The sequence below is a fragment of the Phodopus roborovskii genome, unplaced genomic scaffold (assembly GCF_943737965.1).
Source record: "Phodopus roborovskii unplaced genomic scaffold, PHOROB, whole genome shotgun sequence".
Taxonomy (NCBI): Eukaryota; Metazoa; Chordata; class Mammalia; order Rodentia; family Cricetidae; genus Phodopus; species Phodopus roborovskii.
The window spans coordinates 2,348,930-2,376,224 of NW_026126460.1; the positions used below are offsets into that span (position 1 = coordinate 2,348,930).

A 27,295-nucleotide genomic window follows, 5' to 3' on the forward strand; every position below is an offset into this window, starting at 1 on the left:
TGTCTTGTTTGAGTTTGGGTAATTTGGTTATAAACAAACACACTAGCTATTCACTGAAGTCCACAATTCTCATTCAGAAGTGGAAGCATTCACCCATGAGCCCCATATTCTCCAGTCAGGAGCACTAGAAGTTCAAGGTCCTCTTCAGCTACTTAGAAAGCATGGCCAGCCAGACTTGATAAACAATGAACAACATAAACCCCTGCCCATTTTACCTTAAAAAAAAAATCAATTCAAGTGTATATCTGCCACAAGAATATGGATTTCTGGAGCTGAGGACAGGAGTGTATAGCACAGTATGGGGGCAAGTTATTTACATGCTTGAAGCCCCGAGTTTAATTCAGAACCTCAAAACAAGAAAAGGTAAATTTTGATGTCAGAGAATCATTAACTACTGGTATGATTTGGGGGAATTTTTGTTTTGTTCTGAAGGATCAAAATCTTGTGGGATTAAAATCTGTAATTTGCTTTTGTAAATACTATCTTTGATGGTAAAACATGGATATTTTGTGTTACTGGGTAAGCAATTGTTACAAGTACTTCCCCCCCCCCGCCTGGTCCCAGAGCCCCAAATAACATAGAAACACTGTATTAATTATGAAACTGTTGGCCAATGGCTAGAGCTTCTTATTGGCCAACTCTGTCTTAACTATTAACCCATTTCTATCAATCTAAGTGTTTCCATGTGGTCTCACTGGAAAGAGAGACTCCAGACCTCTCATTCCTCTCATGGCCTACATCTTGTCTCTTCTTCCTCTACTATATCTCCCAGAATCCTCCTTGTCTCCTAGTCCTGCCTATCTTGCCTTCCTATTTGCCAAAAGTGCTTTATTCGTTAGCCAGTACGAGAAACATATTTACAGAATGTCATCTCCCATCACATTGTCAATGTTGATGATAAAATTTTGGGAATGAATTTTTTATATTATTAGCTAGCTAGACACTTGCACTGAAATTCTATTTAGAAGTCTTGCTCTATTTGACTTGTATTTAAAATTGTGAATTGAGTAAAATGCCAAATGCCTCAGGAGCTCCATAAATGAAATCAATCAATTGGAATTGATCACTTCCTCTCTCCCTTTGTATTCCACCCCTTTTTCTGGTCAGTTGGTATTTATCACTTCCTCTCCCTCCGTAGTACCCCTCCTCTGGCTGTAGAATCCAAATTCATTTTTAAATATAATAAAAAACAAATTGTTGGAAGTTTTAGTCATTTGTGGAAGGTACATTGATCACATCCATCTACCACTACCTTCCACCAATTCTCCTTGTGCTCCCTCCTAATTTAATTTTCTCTCTCTGTTTTTTTTATTCTTAATACCATCAATGCAGTTAGAGCTGTTCATATGTGCATTGGTATGTGGCTAGACCCCAGGGTGTAGGTAACCTACCAGAAGCCACATTCCCCAAAGAAGCAACTGCTCTGCTTCAGGAGCCATCAACCTCCAGTAGCTCCTGACTGGCTTTATCTTGTGCAGGTTATGAGCCGATGCATACCACTACTGAGAGCTGTGTGACAGTCTTGCCATGTTCTGAAGTTGCATTTCACACCTTTCCCCCATATCTGCTGATGGCCCTAAAGTCCTCCCTTCTCTGTACAGCTCTGTGAGCTGTGGGTGGTGGGAAGCTGATGCCATTGCACAGCAGAGCACTCACAGTTACTACACTTGGTACTTTACGTTATAATTCTCTGCATTAACCACTATCAGCTGCAAAAACATGCTTCCCTGACCAAGGTTGAGAGCAGCACAAATTTGTGGGTACAACTGTAAATATTTAGAATATAATCAATTGCAAGAGCGTTTAGCAAAACAGTAACAGTGAGTTTCCTCCTAAGGCCCATTATTCCCCCAGTTAGGAACTTTAAATTAGGTTTGTAGCTCCAAGCATGAAATCCCGCCTGTAGAACAGACATACTCAATCAAAACAGTTGGCTACTTCTAAAACAGTCATGCCCCTGTTGCATCAGTGGACATATCTTACTAGCAGGTCAGTAATGTAGCATTCAATATTCAGTGCTGGCTGGCTGCTTAGCACTTTCTGTCTGGCACTATGAAAGCTAGCTAGCAGGGAGTTTCCTGCTCAGTTCAGGTTAATTTAGCTATGTCCCACATCCAAAGTAAATAGTATCTTTAGCAATAGGTTCATACTATTTAATTATGCTAGGCAACCAAGAACAGAGGCAAAAGCCTATATTGTTTTGGTTATATCTAGGAGGTCCTGTTACTCATAGGGAAGTATTTGAAAGTAGTTTTTAAACTAATGAAATATTGATGATATGTTGGCTAAGTTAGACTTAGTGTGTTATTGTGAAATCACTAAAAATATGTAAGTGCAGTAATTATTAGGACTTATGACTTGCTGTGTATGTTATCTTAGGTTCTGAATGACGAGCTCTCCAGGAAGTGTTCAGAGCTAACCAACATGCTGAAGATTGTTAAAATGGAGAATGCCAGGGTTATTGCTGAACACCATGCTATTCTGCAGGTATTTTCTTGGTACTCAGACTTCTTTTGTTTGCTTAGAGTTTCTTCTTTTTTAAGACATCTCATTTATCCCACACTGGCCTCAAATTCAGTATGAGTAAGAGTGACCTTGAATTTGTGATCCTACTGGCTAGATCCTCCAGAATGCTAGAATTACAGGCTGCAGCCAGCATTTCTTTCCTTTTTATTTGACTGTTTGTTTCAGCAGGATCTTACTTTGTAGTTCAAAGGCTGCTCTGAAATTCACAGTCTTTCTACCTCAGCCTACAGAGTTCTGGGATTACACGCTATTATTATGACCCAATTGCTTTTTTTTAATTAGTAATTTCCTCCTTTTGCAAAGCGGTGATTTGGCCTTACAACTAAATGGTTTTTAATGCTTTCTTCACAAATATCATGACTTTTAGGAAAATTAGTATCTGTTGTAGTATTTGTATAATAATGGTGTGTAGTTTTGAAACTTTAAAAATGTTTTGACTCACTAATTTGCTTGTATGTATGTATGTATGTGTACCATGAGCCTGCCTGGTACCAGAAGATTTCAAAAGAGGCAGTGGATCCTCACAAACTGGACTTGTGGTTGGGAGTGAGCCACTATGTAGGTTGCTGGGAACCAAACCTGGGTCCTCTTAATGACGTAGCCATCTCTCTAGCCCCCAATGATAGGTACATTTAAAACTGACTCTCACACACCTGTGACTTCCCATTTTGCTTACAGTATTAAAAATACTCTTGACTTTGACCCTGTTTGTTTGAAATTCTGCTTCTTTGTTAGGATTACTTTTCACCAGTCAAAATGGAAAAGTTTTCAAATTCTGGTACTTGGATGCTAAGTAGTAGTAGCTCCTCTGTGTGAGTGAGTATGCGTGTGTGTGTGTGTGTATGTGTGTGTGTGTGTGTGTGTCTTCATCTTTGTGTAGCAGAATTATAAAATGACAGACCTGGGTCAACAAGAAGGCTGGGTCCTCAAACTATTTATCACAGACTTTATTTGTGAAAATGAAGCAAGTTTTGAAGTGAGCATAGTGTCTTTGAACAGTTACTCTGTCTATTACCCTGTCAAACAGCATCTCAGCTTTTACTACTCTACCTCTCAGGTGGAGCAGAAAATGATAACAGAGACATTTCAGGAGCAAAATATACTGTTAGACGCAGCCCATGCCAGCATCACCGGTGAACTGCAGACCATTCAGAATGATAAAGCCCAACTCCAGACACACCTGTAAGCAAGCCAGTGCCACGAGCTGCTTTTGTTCTCTTCCTTTGTGTTTTCTGTCCTATGTGAAAGTACCTAGTTTCCCATTTATGAGCCAACCACAGGGATAAAGAATTCTGTCCGGAGGGACCAGTTTCCTAGAACATTGTGAGGCAGGTGGATCTCTCTCTCTCTCTCTCTCTCTCTCTCTCTCTCTCTCTCTCTCTCTCTCTCTCTCTCTCCTCTCTCCCTCCCTCCCTCCCTTCCTCCCCCCCTCTCTCTTAATTCAAGGCCTGCCTGGTCTACAGAGTGAGTTCCAAGACAGCCAGGTCTTCTGTTACACAAAGAACCCCTGTCTGTGAAAACCAAAAGAACAAAAACAACCCAGAGAGGGGGTGGGGGCAGGGGAGAGAAGAACATTTGTCATCTGGGCCAGCAGGATTTGTTTAACTAGATGACTCTTGGTTCTCTTCCTGCAGAGACCATTTAATCCTTGAGCACAGTCAGTGTCTCCAGAAAGCACAGGATGCTGAAAAGAGGGCACTGGTGCAAAAAGAACTTCTGGAGTCAACTATTGCTCGACTACGAGATGAACTGGAAGCATCAGTGCAGGAGAAGACATCTCTGCTAGAGGAGAGCGAGAGGTTTCGGCAGGAGGTAGGAGGAGCAGCTGTCCCTCCTAGTTGAGGGGCAGAATGGTGTTTCACAGTGGTAGTCAGAGATGCAGGATGCTGTCACCTGCTGTTTAAATCTGTGTCTTCTAAACATTGTTCCATTTCTTTTTCCTACCTGCCCAGGTTAGCAAAACAGAAAAAGAAGTAGCCAAAGAAAAATGCAATTTGGAAAAGGAATTAGCTAAAAGCAAGGTATTGAGGTTTGATTTTTTTTTTTTTTTTTTTGAAGTTTCATTTATTCTGACCCTCTGTATTGCTGTCTACTCTATCAGTGTATTTAATAAATAGGGTGATTTTACTGATTACCAGTCTGGGGGAGGGGCACAAAGCCAGTGTCATGTAGGGCCTTCTAGTGCTCTGTGGGGGAAGGAGTGTTGTTTGTTGAGTATTTGGAGTTTGCCCCTGTAGGCCCTCACTGCTTCTGGCCCTAGAGTTCCCTGAGACTGAGTTAGCTAATGGGTCTAAAGAAGGCAAAGGGTGACCACTAACACTGCTTACTTACAGTTGTAAAAGCAAGCTTGGCTTTTATATTGTAAGTACCTATGAGTACATGCTACGTATCCTTGAGTTAGCCTTATGTTTTTCTTTAGTTGATATATTTGTACAACCTGACGGAGTAGCTTACAGGTAATTTGGTTCATGCAGGCAGTGTATGGTAAGTAAGAATCACGGGCACTTCCACATCCTTACCTTAGTGACTTTTTGTAGGTTGTAGATTTCATACTCTAGACAGTTTGAAGAGTATCACAGATCATAATACTCAATGATTGCCCTATTGTGCTGTCAATCAAGGGTTAACCCCTCCCACCCCACACACCTGTGTTTTGGTAACTCTTATTTAACTTCACTCCATTAATGCTTCCCATTGCCCGTTAGCCTTTAATGATCACTATTCCACTCAGTTCTTCTAGGAGATTGGCTCTAGTTTTTATGAATGAGTGAAAACAAGTAATTTGTTTCTGGCTGATCTCAATTAGCGTTATGACTTGCATTTATCTACTTGCCTATTCTTATGATAGTTTTGTTTGGATCTCGGGGTGAACAAACGTAACTTTTAGATAGTTTTGAATCTATACATTTCCAGCTGAACTTTTAAGATCAGCTTTTCTAGTTTTGTAAGAAAGGATAACCGCAAGTTTGATAGGCTGTATACTAATTCTATACATTAATTTTTGGAGCATTACAATGTTAATAATACATATGCCATATGTGTGATTTTGTGATTTCTGTCTTTGCTTTGTCTTGTATAAGCTGACTTAGAACTTGTGCTATAGTGTTGACTAGAAATGGTGAGGGTAGGCATCCTTGTGCTAACTTGTCACATTGTCATGTGAGCTGTAGGATGCTGGTAAATTTCCCTCATGAAATTGAGGAAATTCCCTTCTATACATTAGGGTTTGGGGGAAATTTTAGTTGTACAATTTTGAATTTTGTCAAATGTTTTATCTGAAAGTATTGAAATAATCTTAGGGATTGTGTCCTTGATTTTTACAATTATATGTTATATTCATTGATCACAAATGCTTTTTTTTTTTTTTCAAAAGTTAGCTTATATTTCTAAGCCAGGCTAACATTCACCTGGTCATGTTTTATATACATGATTTGTATTGCTGGACTGTTTTATTGAGTTTTTAAAGTGTTATTCATAAGAGATTGTTTTATGATTTTATTTTTGTGTTAACTTTGGTTTTGGTGTCAAGATAATATTACCCTCTTAAAATGATTTGCAAATGTTTCTTTGCATATTTTTGGCTAAGACTTTTTGAGGGTCTCATAACAGTTCTTCATTAAGTGTTCTTATATTTACTAATGAAGCCATCTTGTCATAGACTTTGCTTTGATGGAAGTTTGGTTTTTTGTTTATTGGTTTTTGTTTTTTCTTCTGTTTTACATTATTACTGATTCAATCTTCTATTGAAGGTCTCTTCTGAATTTCTGATCCTTTCTCTTCTCCATTTTGCGTTTTTGTTTTTCTTTTGAATCACTTTCAATAGATTGGTCCTCTCTAGGAATGTGTCCATTCAATCTAGAGTGTGTACAATTGTTCTTTCTAGCCATATACATTTATTTCAATAAAATCACAAGTAACATTCTCTATTGCACTACTATCTAGTAATTTGTATCTTCTCTGTATTTCCTTGGTTAGTCCAGCTACCTGCTTTTTGTTTTCTGTTATTTTCTTGTACTTTATTTCATTTGTGCTATAATATTTATATTATATGTCTTCTGTTTGCTTTGTTTAACCTGTTGTTTGATTTCTAGTTCAAGATAAGCTTGGGTCATTCATTGACTTAAGAAATATTTCTTTTGAACTGGAGTGATGGCTCCAACCACTAAAGACTAGGCTCACAACTACAAGATGTTCCCTCTTAGGAATATAGATGGTTCCAGGAATGAATGTCCCTTTCTAAACTGGCTTCACTGCATTCATAAGTTTACTTGTGATGTTCTTTCATTTTCTGTCACCTCAAATTATCCCTTAAGTTCCTCTGAGATTTCAGTTTTTTTTAAACATTATTTTAGAAATGTGTTAATTTCCTTATATATCTATGAACTTTCCCAGATATTTTTGCTTTAAGTTTAATGTTGTTATATTTTGGATGAGAACATACTTTGCATGATTTTAACCCTTTCTTATTTATTAATAGTTGCTTTATGACCTAACATATGGCCTATTGTAGAGATTATTGCATGTGTATTTGAGAAAGTCTGTAGTCTGCCTTATGAAGAATTGTTCTCTTAGGGCTTGTTAACTAATAATATTGCTTAAATCTTCTATTTGCTCATGAATCTTTTGTTCTATTTAGTATTGCATGTAGAAGATTTGAAATCTATCTACTGTTTACTTCTCTATTAATTCCGTTCTTATTTTGGCTTTGGGGTTTTCTTTTTATAAGAACATATAGCTATATAAATACTACATTTTGATGGTTAACACTATTTTCCATATGTAGTGTAGAAAATAGTTAATAGTATTGCTCAAGTCTATTTGCTCATGGATCTTTTGTTCTATTTTTATTTTAATGTTTGATTCTAATATTAATGTAGCCAACTAAGCTATTTTCACATTGTTGTTTATATGACAGATATTTCCCCATCCCCTAAATCTAAAATCCATCTTTCAAAAATAGGTGGATCATTAAAAACACTCATTCTGTCTCTTTCTGTTTTTTTAAAAAGACTTTTATGTATTTTTATGTATATTGGTATTTTGCCTGTGTGTATGAAACCGTGCCACATGCACGCTGAAGAGGCCAGAAGACGGTGTCATATCTTTATGAACTGGAGTTGTAGATGCTTGTCCCAACACCATGTGGGTGTTGGGAATCTAACTTGGGTTCTCTGAAAGAGCAACTAGTGCTCTTAACTGCTGAGCCTTCTCTTGATCCCAATATTTCTGCTATTTAAAAGACATGATTTAAAGTCTAAATAATTACTAATGAGAACTAATTTACATCAACAGTTTACTTTTTGCTTTTGTATTGTTACTCTGTTTCTTAATTATTGTCTTCTTCTGTTTTGTGATTATTTCCCTTGCATCATTTTAACTCCCTTATTGCTTCCTCTCTTATCCTTTTTGGCTTTGTAGGTAAGAAAAATTTACAAACAAAATATGGGGCTTGGAGGTATGGCTCAGTCATTAAGAGCATGCCGTCCTCTTGCAGAGGACCAGGTTCAGTTCCCAACACCCACATGGTGGCTCAGAGCCATCCATAACTCCAGTTCCAGGGGATCTGATTCCCTCTCTGGCCTCTGAGGGCACCAAACATGCATGTGGTACCCTTTACCCTTTATTTCTTAGGTGGATTCCAGTTGTCATCTATTACCCATTTGTTTCAGCCTGAAGAATTCCCTTTACTTTTCCATGTAGACTTTGTTTTCTAGCCCCAAAATCTGTACACAAAACAGGGGGGTGGGGGGGAATTGATAAATTACATATTTCAGTGAGATTTGAATATGTCACAGCCTTAGGGTTATGTGTTAAGCCAGAACAGTCTGTTGTGTGAATTAATATAATTTTTGTTTATCTGAGAAAACTCCAATATTTTTATTGTTGTTAAGGGCTAGTTTTGCTGGGTTCCTAATTCATAGTTGAGGATATTTCTCCTGAAATTTTAAGTACACTATACCTCTCCCTTTTGCCCTTGTAAGTGTCATGCTCAGTCAGCTGTTATCCTACTGGTTATATCTGGTACATGGTGAGCCCTTTTATGGTGGCTTTCAGGGCTTTCTGAATTTGACTTTCAGCATTTTGATGATTTAGTGATATGCTACATTTTGGAGCATGCCTTCAAGTCTTATTTTGAGAGTGTACAGAGCATCTGTCTAAGGTGGACTTTGGAAGCCTTCTCACATCAGAACATGCATACAGTTCTGCCCAAGTTGAGACCCTACGCATATACATGACTTTGTAGAGTTTTAGGAATTTGTCAATATTCTTCAAAGCTTCTAATGGATATTTCATTCCCTATTCTTTGTCTTTTGGATTTTCTGATTATCCTTTTTTTTTTTTTTTTTTTTTTTTTTTTTTTTGTCTAATTCTTTACATTTACTGCAGGCAACTGCAAACTTAGCCAATTACCTCTAGTCATTCATTCCTACATATGTGTCTAGAAGAAAGCTTTTTGTACTGAGTAAATTCCAAGTCAGCCCAAATTAAGACAGTCTTGTTTGGGAAGTCATCCAGCGAAGCACCAAACAGATTGTCCTAGCTAGTTTTATGTCAGCTTGACACAACTAGTGCCATCTAAGAAGAGGGAACCTCAATTGAGAAAATGCCTCCAATAAAAGTTGGCTATATGCAAGCAAGCTACTAAAGTATTTTCTTAATTAGTGATTGATGGGGGAGTCTCCAGCCCATTATAGGTTGGGAAATTGTTGGGCTTTTGGTCCTGGATTTTATAAGAAATCATAAGGAGCAATCCAGTAAGCAGCATCCCTCCATGGCCTCTGCATCAGTTCCTGCCTCCAGGTACTTGCCCTGTTTGAGTTTCTGTCCTGACTTCTTTGATGATGACCAGTGATGCAGAAGTGTAAGCAAAGTAAATCCTTTCCTCCCCAACTTGCCTTTTGGTCATAGTGTTTCATCATAGCAATATTAAGCCTAACTAAGGCACGGATCATATCACAATAATACTCTGGGAATGACGCTTTGAAAGAGTAACAGCCATGCCCTGAATTCTCACTGAGCTGGTAGTCTGATCAATCTCAAGGCTACAATATCTCTGCTGGAAAAAGGAAAATAAGAATAGAGCAGATAAAAACAATACAAATCTCACCATTCCAGTTTCAGCTATTTCCTTTAATCAACATTACATAGATTACCATTGTTAATTTCTAGAGTTCTGAAGAAGTTGGCTGTGACTGTTTTTGCTGCTATAGGAAAGGATTTTGAAGGTTCTTGCTACTCCCACATCACTGATGTCACTTCTCTAGTCACATCTTTTAATAGACTCCACTTTCTCCTTTGGATTGTGTTGGTATTTTTGTTGAAAATCAGTTAGTTGATCATAGATATTTAGATCTCATTGTAGACTTTCTGTTACGTTTCATTGGTTATGTGTTTTCTTTTGCCACTTTGAAAATCTTGGCTATCTATTCTTATAATTAAATAGATTTCTATTCTCTTTAGGATATTTTAACTAATATTTTTATTTTTTGAAGTTGAAATATAATGACATCATATCTACCCTCCCTTTCTTACCTTCAACCTCTCTCATAAACTGCTTTTTGCTCTTCTCTCAAATGCATGGCCTTTTTAATTATTGTTACATGTTTGCGTAACAATGACTTATATAAATAAATGAATACAGCCTGATCACTCTATATACTGATATATATATATATATATATGTATATATATATATATATATATAAAATTTAAGACTGAACACTTGGTATTGGAGAATCAATTGGGGGGAAGGCTCATCCCTATAGAGACTATTTCTCCCAGTTTTAGCTCTCCTTTAGTTACAGAAGCTATCAAGATAACCAGAAGGTGCTGTGCAGACTTCCAAGGGAGGAAAGCATCCACTAGTTCTACCTAGCTGTAACACCAATGACCTCAACAACAGCTAGCACTACACAATAATTTTAAGGGTATAACAGAGGCATAGAAATTCTGGTAGTAACCAACAGCTCTCTAACTGGATTTAAGGCCTGTTCAACAAGAGGGAAAGCATGCCTCATACTGAAAACTTTGCCACCTGTGGCCATATTTTAGATAAAATTGTATCAGGTAGAGGTAGCAGTTTGTCATAATTTTTAGTTGAGATTTTTTTTTAAGTCATAGGTAAATGTTGAGTTTTTAAAATGTATACTTTTATTGGCATGTTTTATATGGTTTATCTAATGTAGTCTATTGATGTGGTAAATTATACCTGCAATAAACAGTATATACTACCATGACAATATTTTATGGAAGATTTTTATATCTACACACACAAATTTGGGTTGATAAACAAATACCGAATACTAGAAAGGGCATAATTACTAGTAAAGATGAATTATTTAGTTTTTCCAATAAAAACTAGAGGATAAACAAGTAGATTGTAAGAGCCAGAGGATAGGATCTCACAGAGGCTGGCAGCATGCACGGGCCTGCACAGGTTCAAGCCAGACAGCATCCTAGCACTAAGGGGGAAAGTGGACATGGACTAAGGCCCTTAACCAAGAAGCTACCTGCAATTGATATCTTCTGGCAAAGGAAAAGTTAGTTTTCTCCAAAGGAGTCTCACTGGGTGTATTAACCACCTTCAAGGTAGGGGGCCCATGCCCAGGAGTAGATGACCAGCATAAAACAAACTCAATGGTATTTCTGTAAGCTTTTTGTCTCATTATGCTTTGTTTGGACATTCATTATCTTATTAGTCTTCTGCTTGATTATTTTGGCTTGTGTTTTACGGGGGATTTTGTCTATGTTTCTTGGTTTTTGTTTTCTAAAGAGAGAGAAATGGCATGATATTGGGTGGGAGGGGAAGTGGGGAAGATCTGGGAGGAGTAGGGGGAAGGGCAAAGCATGATCAGAATAAAACATGTTAAGAAACTTTTTTCAATAAAAACAGTAGAAGTTGAAAGAAAATAAAAACGTGTTTTAAACATCTAAGAGCTATCAGACAGACTCATCATAGTCTCATTCTATGAGAAGGGAAATGTGCATAAGCTACCTTCCAATTTTCAGTTCAACTCCTACTTTAAAATAAGATCTTTTTATTTAAAATCATGGTTTTTTCTCCTTTTCTTTTCAAAGGTAGACATAAATGTATTGAATCAAAACCTGCAGAGGCTCGTGGAAGAAAATAAACACCTGACAGATAAAGTGGCTTCCTTTGAACATCACAGAGCCACTTCTGACTACCATGGGGTGGGTATAAAAAGGTCAGTCTATATAGGAGGAAATTAAGACAGCTATCCATGATTGTCACAAGTGGTCTGTAATGTACCTGATGTATTAAAATGTGACCTTTTATATACACTATGAGGAAGAAACTTGTATCTTTACTGTTTTTTTCCCTCCTTTAAGCATTCAGTAATAAGTGTGATTTCTAAAAGCTGTTTGATAAGGCCGGTGTCTCCAAGTGAAGAGGACTACAGAGATTCTGCTAAGAGACTAATACTTCTCTTGCATATTTGACTATCGGAAGAATGATTAGCGGTGTTTAAGAGCATGCAAAGAAGTTCTTAGATTTCACAGAAAATATCCCAAAGTCCTTTTCAGTCTGAGATTATTTTTTTCCAAAGCCTGTCATCACTTGCTTATTACTTCAACTCTGAAGAATCACAGGGACTAAACCTAAACCGTGTGTGTGTATGTGTGTGTGTGTGTGTGTGTGCGTGTGTGTGCGTTTTCATGGCTTTTGAGCTAGGCTGTTAATTTTGCTTATGCCTGACTAACATTTAATCACTCAGACCCCCTCAGTTCCTTAACCTATCAAAATGAGGGTAATAATACCATTGCTATAAAAGATGTTTGGGGATTAAGTTAATAAATGAAAAGCATGTGGCAGATAGTTTTAACATGTTTTCAATTCTTAGTTTCTGGCTACTGTGGGCAGTGGGAAGTCTGTCAGTGCCTATCAGGGTAATGAGACCCACTAGTTGAGATTCCTGGTATGATCTTAGACCAGTGCTTCTTGTTCCAAGATTAAGTATTCAGTCATGCCCTGTGCTTATTGTCCAACCCACATCTGCCTGTCTAATTTCCCTGAACCCACTGCCATGGCCAGTTCTGTGACCTCTGTGGCCTCTCCCTACCAGTGATTTGGTTGATTTACCAGTTTTTGGGTCAGTATTGATTCTTTTCCTGTTCCTCCTACTCTTGTTGCTTAAGGTCTCATGGTGATAACTTTCATCTCAGTTGTGGCTTGAGTTCTGTCTCTACCTAGCAGCCTTTCCAGCAAACCATCAGAGAAGTGTTTTAGTAAAACTTATGAATCTCAGCTATGAAGCTGAGATGTTATGATTTGTTTTTTTTTTTTCAGTCTTGCACTATCATTAAAACTATTGCTAGTCAATGCTGGCAATGCACTTTTGTTCTTTGGGACTTAAAACTTAAAATTCTTAGTAATGGGTAACTTGTAGTATAACTCTTCACCAGTCTTTAGAGATAATATTTGGAGTATGTTGCATCTATAATGTCACAGACTTGAAACTACACAAACCTGGTTTTAGACCCTGGCTCTAATTGCTGTGACCTAACCTGGCCTGAAGCATTAAGATCTCTTCTGAGGGATTCAGCTGGTATGTTGTATATAACAATCTATTGCCCTGCTGACTAGAAATTGACCTAGTCATGCATTTGCCTTCATTTTCTAACCTTGTGAGAACAATTGTTATGTACCTTTATTCCCTTGATTAATACAAGAGGAAAGTTATGCTGATCTTGCCAGGCTCCCAGGGTTGTAGAATTTAGTATCAAGTACCCATATTGCAAAGCTTAGCATGCAGTGTACATGAATAAACATTGCTATTATTTTTTCCCCCACGTTCTCTAGTTTTAGGTTGCCCTAGTTTTTCTATTGCTGTGATAGTGATAAACATATAATAAGGAGTAATAAAATACTGATCAAAGGCAACTTGAGGAGGAAAGGTTTTATTTCATCTTAACAGTTTATTTACACTTCTATCACAAAAGGAAGTTAGGGTAGGAACCCCGAGCCCAAAGCAGAGGCCAAGGAGGAGCAATGCTTACTGACTTGCTCAGTTTGCTTTCTTATACAACACATGATCACATGCTCAGGGGTGACACTACCCCCAGGGGACTCAGCCCTCCCACATCAGTCATTAGTCAAGAAAATGTGCTATAGACTTGCCTACAGTCAGTCATACGGAAGCATTTTCTCAAGTGAGGTTTTCTCTACATAGATGACCCTATCTTGTGTCAAGATGACAAAAAAACAAACAACAAACAAAACACTAACCAGCACAGAGGCTTATTTCTGCCATTTCAATTTTTAGCAATATAGAACTGAGTCCATTACTACGGGCTCTTACAAAGGAGTCACAGTAAGAAAAGGGCCACCAGTAGGAAGGTCACCATTCCTGAGCCCATACATTTCTGACGAGAAGTACCAAATAAACATACGATTACATGTGCATTAGGATTTTGATGAAGGAAAATTGAATAATTACTTAAATAATTTAATTTTAACCTTTTATTTAAAATAGATTATTTTCTCACAAAATGTATCCTAATTATGGTTTTCCCTTCCTCCCTTCCTTCCAGTTCCTTCCCATGTCCCCTTTCTGTCTTTCATTAGAAAAAAAAAGGCTTCTTAGAGATATTAAAATACAACAAAATAAAATATAATATAAAAAAAGAATTACCACATCAAAGTTGGACAATACAAACCAGCAGAAGGAAAAAAGAGCCCAAGAGAAGGACAAGAATCAGAGACCTACTTGTTTTTACACTTAGGAATCCCATAAAAACATTAAAGTTGAATTAACAATATATACACAGAGGACCTGGTTCAGGCCCTGTGCATGCTACTTTGGTCTCTGAGTTCCTATGAGCTTTGATCATGTTGACTTAGAGGGCCTTGTTTTCATATTGTCCTCCATCCCCTCTGGTTCTTCTACTCTCTTCCACCTCCTCTTCTGCAGGATTCCCTGACCTCCGAGGGGATGGCTGAGTGTTTTGAGGTCTCTTACTGTCTGTGTGGGTCTCAGCATTTGTTCCCATCTGCTACAGGGGAGGCTTCTAGGGTGCTATCTATCTAGCCTGTGTGTAATGTAATGTCTAAGTCAATTCAATCTGGTGTTTTATTTTCAATCTATATCATGTTTTAAGTACATGTATATTTATAAAGTAACTTTACAGAGTCTAACATCTCACTGGTTTTGTTTATTCTTCAACAGCTTCTGTTAACTTTCCAGCATGTACCCTTAAGGATCTGGGTTTAGTTTCCAAAACTGTAAGAAAATACCTTAGAAAACAGTTTTCTGGGTATTTGTCTCAGCTTTCTGTCAGTCAACATAGAGTTACTTGGGTTCATAATTTGGCTGTTTCGGTCCATGATTAGTTGGTGTTGCTTTTGGGCCTTTGTAAGGCAGAGCATCTTTATGGGGCATGTGTGTCAGAGGAGCCGCTCTCCTCTGAAAAGACAGAGAGGCCCCAGGACCTTGTCCAAAGGGTACATCCCAGTGGACTAACATCCTCCCACCCTGCCTCACTTTGTAAAGGCTCTGCTGCCTCCCAGTGGTACCCATGGCTAGTAACCACACACTAAACAGCCTTTTGGGGCACATTTCAGATCTGAGCTATATGCTACTGTTCATCCTTGCTAACTTACCTATTTAAAATTCCTTCTTGGTTTTCTGTGTACCAAAAACTACATAGCCTAACAGACTAAAAATTCTAATGTTCTAAAAACTTTTGTGACTGAAAAGCTATATGCTGACAGACACTATGATTTTTCTTTGTATGCTGTTTGCCAAGTAATTCTCCAGTTTTTGCTTTGCTCTTGGTTGTTAATAGTCTTTATGCTAACACCAAGGGTATCTAAGCAAACACTAATCACATTTGTGTTCTCCACAAGTCTGAGGTGCTCATGTATTGGAGTAATGTTAATTTATGTAAGTGCAGGGATTATCTAATAACCTGTAAACATGAATTTGAGTACCCATATTTTTATTAATTTTAAAAAATTAAAATATAATTACATAATTCCTTCCCTTCCTTTTCTTCCCCTTCAACCCCTTCCTTGTGTCCTCCCTCAAACCCCTCCCATCCCACCTTAACACCCTCAAATACTCTCAAATGGATGGCTCCTTTTTCTTTATTATTGTTTCATATAATATATATATATATATATATATATGTAAACATAACCCACTGCATTTCTCTCTCTCTCTCTCTCTCTCTCTGTGTGTGTGTGTGTGTGTGTGTATGATTTTAGGGCTGACCACCATGTGTTGAATGACCAATTAGGGGGTTCATTCCTGGCAATTCTCCCATTCTCAGCAATCATTAATTGTCTGCAATTCTTTGTTTAGGGGTAGAGCCCCATGGGATTTCCCCCTTCTGAGTTAACATCTCCATTGATATAGTCATTGTTCAGGTCTTATTTAGGCAAATATTGTTGAGGTATTAAGGGTATACTTCCATGTCATTTCTAGGAAACATAATCTTAAAACAGACCACCATGTTCTCTGGCTCTTACATCTTTCTACCCCCCTATTCTGTGATGTTCTCTGAGCCTGAAGGTGTAGGAGTTATGTTGTAGATGTATACATTGTGTCTATAATCCCTAAAATCCACTGGCCTCTACCTATACCCAGTTGTAGTTTCCTGTGACAGTCTCTGTTTACTGTAAAGAGATGCTTCTTTGATGAAGGGTGAGAAAACTACTCTTATGTGTGGCTATAGTGATAAGCTTTAGAATGTGGTTAGGAATCATGCTGGCTTAGTAAAGTGCTGGCAATGCCGCTAAGATCCATGACCTCTCTAGGTCTGTTGGCTGGCTAAGTTTCTGGTACTAGGCATGACTTTCCTCCCATTAGTGGGGTGTGAATCCAAAAGACTATTGTTGGTTACCATCACAATACGAGTGCCACTATTGTGCCTTTGGGGATATCTTGCCATGCTTTTTGTTGTTATAATTCATAGGCACCACCTATTGCTTCCCTTTGTTGGCAGTTTACATAGTACTTTTTGGTACTTTCATAAAGTACCCAAAGATTCAGCTCAAATCTTTCCAGTTGTATGCCTGGAGTATGTGGTGTCTTCAGCAATAGGTACTTACCTTCAACTTCTGAGACATGGTTTCTTTAGCTGTGATAACTAAAGGCTGTTCTTCTGCCAGAGGTATGGTTATTGTTCCTAAAAAGAAAACAACAAAACAAAACAAAACAAAAAAAAACCTGCATGGTTCTCTTCAGACAGCTTACAATCACTATTTCAACTCACCAGCTCTGGGTTGGCACCTACCTACAAAGGGTTAACTAACAAATCAGAAACAGAAAAAGGGATGCAGTACAAAGGACAACATACTCTGGAACTCTTAAGACTTTGTATCTTCGTTAGCAGGCTCTGGATATGCTACCTGTTAGCAAAATGGTGTCTTGTCTAGGGGAGGTCTTCAAGGCAGAGGAAGTTGCAAGTAAATGTGAAAGTATTTCTGTAGAAATAGCAAGGGTATTAATACCTGTTTTAAAAGGGAAATGCTTATCACTTTGTCAAAGATAATGATATGTCTGCTTGCTTTATCAGTTTGCTGAGCAGAAAGTGGAGAAAGCCTTGGAAAAAATTACTGAGAGTAAAAATAAACTGGCCTATGAAAAGGGGGAAACTTCAGGTATGAGATTTATCTTCAGATTTTCATCTGATGTTTAAAATAGTAATTGTTGGGTTAAGTATTGTTGAACTTAAGAAAACATAGCTCTGTTGTCTACTAACTCGGTAACCTCTGAACCTCCCTAATTTACTTCATTATCATCCAAGTGACTTCTGCTCATAGACCAATAGTCTAATGAGAAGCCACAACTGATTCCGTGACTGTCTAAAGCCTTAGTACGACCATTTTATGCATGGCCATTCTGTGAGAAGATGGAGAACCTAGGTGTTGTGGGTCTGGTAAATTTGTTTGTAGCACACTCTTTGAAAACAATGGAAAACTGATCTTGCAAGGCCACAAGTTTGAGTCTGTTGTACTGAGTACTATGATGAGATGTGAACTAATGTGAAGAACTACGCTTTCTTTTGCCCCCATGGTACCTACACAGCAGGAAGCTTGCCACTGATGTTACTGAGCCTGACTTAGAACAATCCCATTGGAAACACTAATGTGAGCTCTAAGTCTTAGCTACACATTAGAATCAGATGGGATTTTTTAAAAAAGCCCAGCAGTAGGAAATGTATATGTACCATTCCTTTTTAAATATATCTAATTACAAAAAGTAGATTGGAGGGCCCATAAGAGAATGATATGTGATAAGTAAAATAACTAAATAAATAAATATAGAATTTAGGGTAGTAGACAGGTTCATATTCACAGAAAGATCTTTCAAGTTTTCTGCATGCTTAATTTTTTTTTCATAATACATAAGAAGAAAAATTCTCTGACTGTAATCCCAACAAAAGCAATTAAACCAGAATTTAAGTCCTAGACCTAATACTTTGTAAAGCTCCCCAGTTGAAGCCGGGCATTATGGAGTACACCTCCAATCCAAGCACTCAAGGGGAAGAGGTAGGAGAATGATGAGATCACCCTGAGCTATAAGATCCTTTCTCAACAATAATTAAAGATGTCATGGATGAGGACAGCTGGACTAAACAGTGTGAAATGAGGCCCGCTTAGGCTTAGGACTGGACACCTGACATGTTGAGTAATCTCACTATAGGCTTGCCAAACACTGACATTCACCCTCCCCTCATATTGAAGTTAGCAGACAAAATGAAGCACAGAGCTGGAAGGAAACAAACTGAAAGGTTGTTGATATGACTTAGGCTTATGGAATGGCCCTGGTTTTAGTTCTCAGTGTCACAAACCAAATGGAATAAAAAACTTGGCTATTTCTAACTCTAAAGCTCATTTCAAGTTAAAAATGAACTACCACTATAGATATGTCCTAATTTATTTCAATTTTACAATGTATACTAAAAAATCTAGGAAATACAATGAATAGATATTTATGTTATAGTATAAACAGGTTAAAAGAGGGCTCTTTTAATTTTTTTTTGGCTGTCTCAATTTATATAGCTTAGGTAGGCATATGTGATATATCTAGTATATATGTATTATATATAAAGTAAATACCAATTATATGTCATATATATTATGTAGTATATATTCAGACCAATTGAAATAGTATGAGTATGTGATCATGGCCTAATATCCTGATATCCCCAAGATTTGCTAATAAGCTGATCATAGAATGGTTTTAAGGCTCACAAAATCACCAGACCTAAGGGAGCAGTGTTTATTTGCTTCTGGCCAGTACTTCTGTATTCTTTCCAATTTTAAATATCCTGAGTAAGAATCTCTACCAAGTGAGAAACTCAAAAGATGAAGTAACTTTGAGGACAGTATGTTTATTGTTTCTCCATGGCTACAATACAGCAAGTCCTAAGGGGGAAGTATAAAATTATTTTTATCCCATAAAATAGTAATTTGATTTAAGAATTCACAGTAATCCTTCTGGATTTTCCTTAGGCCGTAGAAATCAGAAGTGTTGTCTTGGCATGTTTACACAGCTATTGCCTGCTTGTAGCAGCAAGTTAAGACCGAATTGTTTTGCAAGATTAGGAAAGTGTAGGATTTTTTTTTTTCAAATTTTAAGTGTCCTCTAACTTTTTTTTTAAATTTATGACATCATCTTCCCCTTGGAGATTAGGCTTACTCATTATTGTTCTATTTTCCTTATAGATAAAAGTTAAACAGCTAGAAGAACAGCTACATTCATTTACTGAAACCAAGTTGCAGAATGACCATCTGCAGAAACTGAACAAGACTTTAGAGGTCAAACATGCTCAGGTATGATGTCTGCAGAAAGTGGGTTGCTATCAGGTGCTGTTCCAGTGCTGCAGTTTTTAAGGCATTGCTTGGTGCCTTTCTCCCCACCTCCCCAAAGAATCCTAGAAAGGTGAATGTTTTCTCTTGATTCAGTTTAAGCTTCTGATGAGACAGAAAGGGTGATTCATAAAGATGTCTTTCACAAAATTAGTCTGTTCAACATGCTTTGTGTTTATGAATATAGCATTCATTGAAATTTGTTGCAGAATAGGAAGCTATGACTTTCAGAAGAAAATACGTTGTTCCATGACCACTCACAGAAGCATTGCTGTGAAATAAGTTCATGTGTTCTATAAGCTCATAGCTTTTTTTATTTCAAACCTTAACTTTTTTTTTTTTTTTTTTTTTTTTTTTGTCAAATTCACATGAGGAACAAGTATCTCTGTTTTTTGAATTGTAGGCAAACTCAGAACTGAGTGTCAACAAGGCATATCTGCAACAGACAGAAGCTCACCTGAAAGAGGTATTGTTAGTGGAGGGGCTTACTTGTCAGCACGGTGCCTGTAAAAGCTGACACCTGTTGTAGGTCACATAACATTTCAATAAGAGTAAAGTTAAGCAAGCAAAATATAGGAAGTGCTTAGTAAAGAACTTAATCCATGAACATTTTACTTAAAGTAATTCAGTTCAGTGATTACAAGTCTACAAAATATATGTAAATTAGATCATTGTAAAAATCTTTAACTCTTAGTATACCTGGAAAGCTCTGTTTCTATTTCGTGTGTGTACATATACTCCAAATAACCATAGTACTAGAATGTCTTCAAATGGAATCCCCACGGGGTTCTAACCAACTGACTCTACTGATGTATGCTGAGGTCACAAAGTTATAAAGAGGCCCTCATTAGACTCTCCTGAGGAAGCTCAGGCTACGGCCTGTTTCTTCACTGGGTCCTAGACAACGTTGTGATCTTTTCATTCTTGCTGCCAAGGAATACATTTTCCAGCTTCTTCTGGAACATTCTGCCATTTATCTTACTAAAGCAGATACTCCTTAAAACATAAGTCTTAGGTTTACTTGATTCTGGTACCTGTAGCTGGTGATGCCTCCAAGAAGAAGGAAATCTCCAGAGAGGCTCATGGCTTCTAAACCCTTTGAGAGCTCGAGGTTTTATGTTAGTAATGTTAAGGAAAGAGCTCAAACAGTTGCCTTGCCCAATGTTGTTCCGAATTCAGCACGCCGAGTGAGCTTTGCACCTACCTTGCCTTCTATGAGAATGTCTCAGGAGATTGGAGACTCCAGAATCTCTCTAAAGACTCTTTTAAATGCTATTAAAACCATGGAGGGAAAGCTGGAAGGCAAAATAGACATTCTTGCCTCAAGACCCTTCCTAAATGAGGACTCAACTTTTCTTAAACACGATTCGGTAAGTAATAAACATACACTGAATCTTAGGGAAATTTCAGGCTTACTTAATTTAGAATGAGGAACAATCTAGGAACCTGTTTGGCTAGAGTAACAGGGAAATTTGATATTTCACCAATAATAAAAATTGGCTGCCACAGAATTTTGTTTGGGGGATAGGAAAGTTGTTTTAATAACAACTGACTTTTCTAAATCAAACTTTGATATTTTAAAATTCAAAAATTATGCATAATCATGAAATTTGGATTGAAATGCTTGGCTAAAGATTGCTGTTAAGATAGAGATATATTAGTAAGTCCCAATATATTGAACATTTGGAAAAATGTGCTAGAAAGAACATCAACCTTTGTTTGATATTTAAAACAATAACTACCATACCCTAGTTTCCAAAGGAGATATATTTCTATATTCTCAGTAAATATTTTTACTAGTGGAATAGATAAATACAAATAAAACCAGAATGAAGTAGTGGGTTAAGGGTGTATGCAAATGCCAGAGGTTATCAGTTTGTACACTTTATGCAACTTGCTTTATGTCACTTACACTTTAGAAAAGCATTGTAGAAAGAATTATATGAATTATTACAATAAAAGTGTTGCCGTAGGAAGATGTTTGCCATTTTTTAAAGGAAAGAAGCAGCAAGGCAGTGGATGAGTGTATGTCAAGAAATGGCTGGGATTGGAGAGAGCAAATATAAAAAGGGCGTTAATACTTGAGGAAGAGCTCTGCAGGCTGCTTGTCCAGGGCACACAGATGCTCTCATGGGATCAAACCACCCAGAACTCTGTATGCACCACCCCACACACATAAATGATGGTTGAAAAAGAAACGGGTTGAGTTCTGTAACCTGGGTGGTAATCATGTGACACTTTACTGTGGTAAACAGGGGGACATTCTTTGTACTATTTTGTAACATTCTGAGAACCTACAGTTATTTTGAGATAAAGTTTTAGAAAGAGTAGGATGTAAAATTGTATGTGTATCTGAAACTATTATGCAGATCTATGTTTATGTTTTTTGGATTTTATTGTATCAATTATCCATTTGTTTTCATTTTATCTTCTGCCTTATCCTTTCTTCTTCCACCTTCCCACTTTTAGACCCCTTCCTTCCTACTATTATTTATACATTAATTTTACATGTATTTAAGTTTAGATTTCACATATAACAATAAGTATATTTTCCTCTCTCTGTGGCTTATTTCATTTAATATGATGATATTCACTCCCATCTGTTCAATGACAAATAGCACAATTCCATTCTTTATTGCTGAGTAAAAGTGTATGTGCATATGCATACACACACACACACACACTCTCTCACACACACACATATATGCATATCACATTTCCTTACCCTTTCATCTATTATGGGATGTGGGCTGGTTCCACATCTTTGCTAATTTGAATACTGCTTCAGTATTGTGGATGTGTAGATGTCTCTGTGGTTTGCTTAAGATTCCTTCATATATACACTCAGGGGTGTTATAAAGTATTATTTTAACTGGGCAAAGATGTGTTACATTTGTTTATGCTGTGAAATAATTTAACTATGTGAAGGTGTGTTATATTTGTTTATGCTGCCTTTGTTAATGATATAAAGATGTGTTACGTTTGTGCTGAATTTGTTAACTATGTAAAGATGTATTGCTGTTTCACTTTGCCTACCTAAGATACCTGATTGGTCTAATAAAGAGGCTGAACAGCCAATAGCTATTCAAAGAAAGAATAGGTAAGGCTGGTGGGCATAGAGGATAAGTTGGAAAAGAAATCCAGGCTTCTCGAGATGGGAGGAGGAGACAATGAGGGAGAAAGTTGGGACATTCCAGTCAGACATGAGGCAGCAGGAATGTGAGATACACAGAAAGAAAGGTAAAAATCGATGTGGCAAAATGTAGATGAAGAAAGACAGGTTAAGTTATAAGAACTGGGAAGAAATGAGCCCAAGCTAAGGCCGAGCATTCATAACTAAGAATAAGTCTCTGTGCCATGATTTGGGAGCTGGTTGGTGGCCCAAAAGAAAAAGGCTGCCACACAGGAGTGGTAGAGCAGATTTTAATTTTTTCAGAACATCCATGCTGCTGTCCATTGTGGGTACACTAGCAGTATGGAAGGGTTCCATGTTGCTGCATCCTTGCCCAGTGCTTGCTGCCGTTTTCTCTTGGTGTGGATGGCCATTCCGACTGGGCTTAGATACAGGTTTAAGGAAGCTTCAGCTTGCCTTTCTCTGATGACTGAGGGTGTTTTACACACTTACTGCCTTTTGAGTTGATCTCTGTACAGATGGAGTGGTTTGGATCTACTTTAATTCTTCAGCATGTGTAATAATGCTTTCCTAGCTTCATTGGTTGAAGACTGTATTTTCATCAATGTGTATGTTTCTGTCACCTTTGTCAAAAATCAGGTGATTACTTGTGTTAATTTCTTGGTCCTCTGTTTTATTTCATTGATCTGTATCTGTTTTTGTGACACCGGCATGCAATTATGTAGTATAATTTGAAAGAGGTATTGAGATACCTCCAGATATCTTTTTATTTTTTTCATTTTTTTTTCATTTTTTCATTATTTTATTTTTTGCTGTCTGGAATCTCAATGAATTCTATATTGTGTTTTCTAATTCAGTGGAAAATGCCTTGGAATTTTGATGGATATCATGGGAATCTATAGATTGCTTTTGATTAGGTGGCTGTTTTTATATTATTGATCTGTGAGCATGGGCAACTTTTCTATCTTCTAGTGTTTTTTTCAAGTTCTTTTTTTTTTTAATGTCACCTTTTTATTTTATTGATTTATTGACTGGCCTATGTAGACCAGACTGGTCTTGAACTCAGAGATCTGCTAGCCTCTGTGTGCTAGGCGTGGACCATTGCATCCAGCTGAGTTTCTTTCTTTAGTTTGTTTTCATTTTTGAAGTCTTTTTTTCTTGGTTACATTTATTTCTTAGATATTATTTTTAAGCAATTCTAAATAGGAATTTTTTCCCTAGTTTTTTCTCAGGGTGTGTGTTCATTATTGACACATAGGAAAATCAGTGGTTTTTATATGTTGATTCTGCGTCCAGGTATTATGGACACAGATGTATATGGGGCTGTGAGATCTGAAGAGTTTTCTGGTAGGATCTCTGTGGTCTTTAGGTTAGAGGTCCTTTATTAGTTTCTCATTGCTATGAGGAAGCAGCTGCTAAAATGAAAGTTCTATTTTGGTGCAGAGGCTGAGGGGGAGTCTGTTCTGGTAGAGAAGGGATGGCTGAGTCCCCACAGCAGGGGGACACAGCTAGGAGTCTTGGGAGACCAAGAAGCAGAGAGCTGATGATACTGGTCCATTTTCCTTTTTCATTCAGTCTTGCTCCCCAGCCCTTAGGATGGTGCTCTTCACATTCAGGGAATGTGAACCCTCACAGACATGCTGAGAGTTATGTCTAATAAGTGATGTCTAATAATGCGTGTGTGTGTGTGTGTGTGTGTGTGTGTGTGTGTGTGCGCGCGCGCGCGCTCACACTGGCGCACACGTGTGAGTGCATGTGCACATGTTTGTATACATGTACATATAGAGACCAGAGATTGATGTGTTATACCTTTCTTAATCTTTTCCCATCATAGTTTTTGAGACAGAATTTCATAGACCAAGAGTTCATGGATAGGCAAGGTAGCCAGGCTAAGCCCAAGGGACTCTCTAGTCTCTGCCTACCCAGCCTTGGGATTTACAGGTACATGCTGCTGCACCCCAGTTGTATGTAGGTGTTTTGGATCAAACTATGCTGTCTCCCCAACCCCATAACTAAATTCAGTCAAGTTAAAAATGAAGGTTAATTGTGTCATAGGATTGATCATATTGTCTGTAAGCAGGGATTATTTGACTACTTTCTTTCTTATTTGTGTCTCTTTTATTTTCTTCTCTTGATTATTAATTACTCCAGCTAAAACTTCAAGCACTGTCTTAAATAAGAATGGAATGTGTTCACCTTTATGCCATTCCTATTTTTCAAGAAATTATCCCATTTCCCTCATTTAATGTAATATTCATAATATCATTACAAACTTATATGTTATATTGACATATATTCTTTCTTTTTTAATGTATTTTTTTCTTTTTAATATTTATTATTTTTTTCTAATTTTACATTTCGATTCCAGTTCCTTCTTCCTCCCTCCTTCCCCTCCCTCCCATGCCCCCTGAACCCCCTTCCCATCCAATCCTGCCCCCAACTCCACAGGGAGGGTGATGCCTTCCAGGAGGGATCATCAAATATACCTAGCTTTTCAGTAGCTTGATCATGTAGGAATATTGAACCATGTCCAAGGCCTTTAATCCATCTATTTGAATGATCATATAATGTTTATTCCTGGATCTATGTGCTGTATTCCCTTTATTGATTGTTTAACCAACCTTGTATCCTGAAAGACTCACAGAGCATGGACCTTCACGCTCACACTCAGGAAAGACGACACCCCAAATCACTCATGAGAAGCAGACTTGATGTAAAAGCATGAGGTCTTTTATATTCCAAGTGCACTGGGGTCCACAGTCATGTGCCATGCAGGGGTAGAGGACTGAGAGGACCCTGAGTACAGAATTGAGACAGCTTTTATAGGGTTACACAAAGCCCATGCATCTTAAACCAATTGGTGAGGACCAATCAATTTAAACCCTCCAAGCCTGCAAGCCTGTGCTTTATAGACCAATCAGTTTTTTATAGCCCAGGAGGTGGGCATTTGCATGGGCTCCTGGGTGGGGTGACAAAGCTCATTTCCTGTACTCATGTACTCACAGGTCCTGTTGTAAACAGCAAAGAATGTGACCTTTTGTCTGCTTACTGCCAGGGGACAGGGTCTGGAATTTAAGGTGTTTAGGGCTTTTTTTTTCAGACTTCTAGTTTTCTGTGGTCATTGGAGAGTTAGGCTGTATTTTTTCATCCTTTCAATCCCTGTAGTCAGAAACCAACTTCATTTTAGTGTATGGTGTTTTTCATGTCTTATTGAATTTGATTTGCATGTGTTTATTAAGAACTGAATCTGTGTTATCAGGGAAATTGGTCTATCCCTTTGCTTTTTTGTTATGCTAGTTTTTTTGGTTACTGTTTGAGACAGTCTGTTATGTAGAACAGGCTGGCCTCAAACTCATAGAGCCTCTGCTGAAGTGCTGAGATTAACAGCACAGGCCACCATTCCCAGCTTTTGGTGATTCTTAGTCAGTCTTGAATGAGTGATATTGGCATTGTAGAATAGTAATGTTCCTTCTGTTTTTGTTCTATGGAATAATTTGAAGAGCATTGATATTTCTTCTTAAAGGTGTAGTAGAATTTGGCATTCCTTCCCTTCAGTGTTTGTCTTTGTTGGGAGAATATTACTGCTTCAGTCTCCTTGTTTACTAGAGATCTATTTAATATTTTTTCATGTCATCTTGAATTAATTTATATCTTTCTTGGAGGTTATCCATTTGTTTATATGTGATTTATTTATTTTTGTCATCGTTGTTGTTTTCAAGACAGGGTTCCTCTGTGCAGCTCTGGCTATCCTGGAACTCACTTTGTAGACCAGGATGGTCTGAAACTCACAGAGATCCACCTGCCTCTGCCTCCCAAGTGCTAAGATTAAAAGAACATATCACCACCACCTGGCCTTAGCTGTAATTTTTTAATACAGCTTTTTGAAATGTAAATTTCCCAAATATCTCCTAATGGCCCTTAGTATTTCATTGATATTTGTTGTAATGTCTCCCTTTTAACTCCTTATTTTACTAATTTTGGGTTTTGATTAAGGGTTTGTACATTTTGTTTCCCAAGAATCAACTGTTTTGTTCCATTGTTCTTTTATTTTAGTGCCCCGTTTATTTATTATTTCTTTTCATTTGTTGCTTCTGGGCTTGGCTCATTCTTGTTTTTATAAGATTTTGTGTATATCATTAATTTGCGAGCACTCTGCTTTCTTAATGTCACACACTGTATGTTTATGGATGAAAGCTGCCTTAACTCTGTCCTTACTTAGACAGGTTGTCTTCATTTCATTTTTCTCGGGTTTAAAAATATTTTGTCCCTGGTTTCTTTAATGGCCCACTAGTTATTAAAGGGTAACTGTTCAATCTCAATGTATCTGGAGTTTCTGTAGTGTCAATGGCTATTGATTTCTAGTTTTATTATAGGGTGATATATTAAGATGCAAAAATTACTTTGATATTTTTGTTTCTGTTAAGACTTGTATTATCACCTAAAATGTTACTGATTTTAGACAGTCGTACAGGATTGTTACAGTTACTATAGGTTTTTCCTTGGCATGTAACATGACTATCCCATCCCTATCCTGGAACAAATACACCTTTTCCTAGTAGTCATACCAATGAAATAAGCAGAAAATTAGGGGGACAGCTGGCTCTGTGGCAATGATGATGGAACTATTACTATTGTCCAGTAGGAGAGGCAGAGAAAGTCATACCTGCTAACACAATTACTACTCCTTTCTGCCTCCCAACAGCATGTGATCTTAGAAAGGTTCTAAACTAGAGTTCATGGGAGGTTGAAGATTAACTGAAGACAACTCTGGTGCTGATTCAGTGCAGTTATTATCC

General features: G+C 37.5%; 1 protein-coding gene across 1 annotated transcript in view; it reads left to right on the forward strand.

The window, feature by feature from the left end:
* Ccdc150 (coiled-coil domain containing 150) overlaps nt 1-27,295 on the forward strand; it is a 62,706-nt gene that overhangs the window by 19,341 nt on the left and 16,070 nt on the right. The window contains 9 exon segments of the mRNA XM_051190205.1: nt 2,380-2,487; nt 3,584-3,708; nt 4,161-4,338; nt 4,479-4,547; nt 11,605-11,718; nt 17,068-17,139; nt 17,141-17,152; nt 19,223-19,330; nt 19,770-19,832. Coding sequence (XP_051046162.1) covers nt 2,380-2,487; nt 3,584-3,708; nt 4,161-4,338; nt 4,479-4,547; nt 11,605-11,718; nt 17,068-17,139; nt 17,141-17,152; nt 19,223-19,330; nt 19,770-19,832 — 849 coding nt within the window.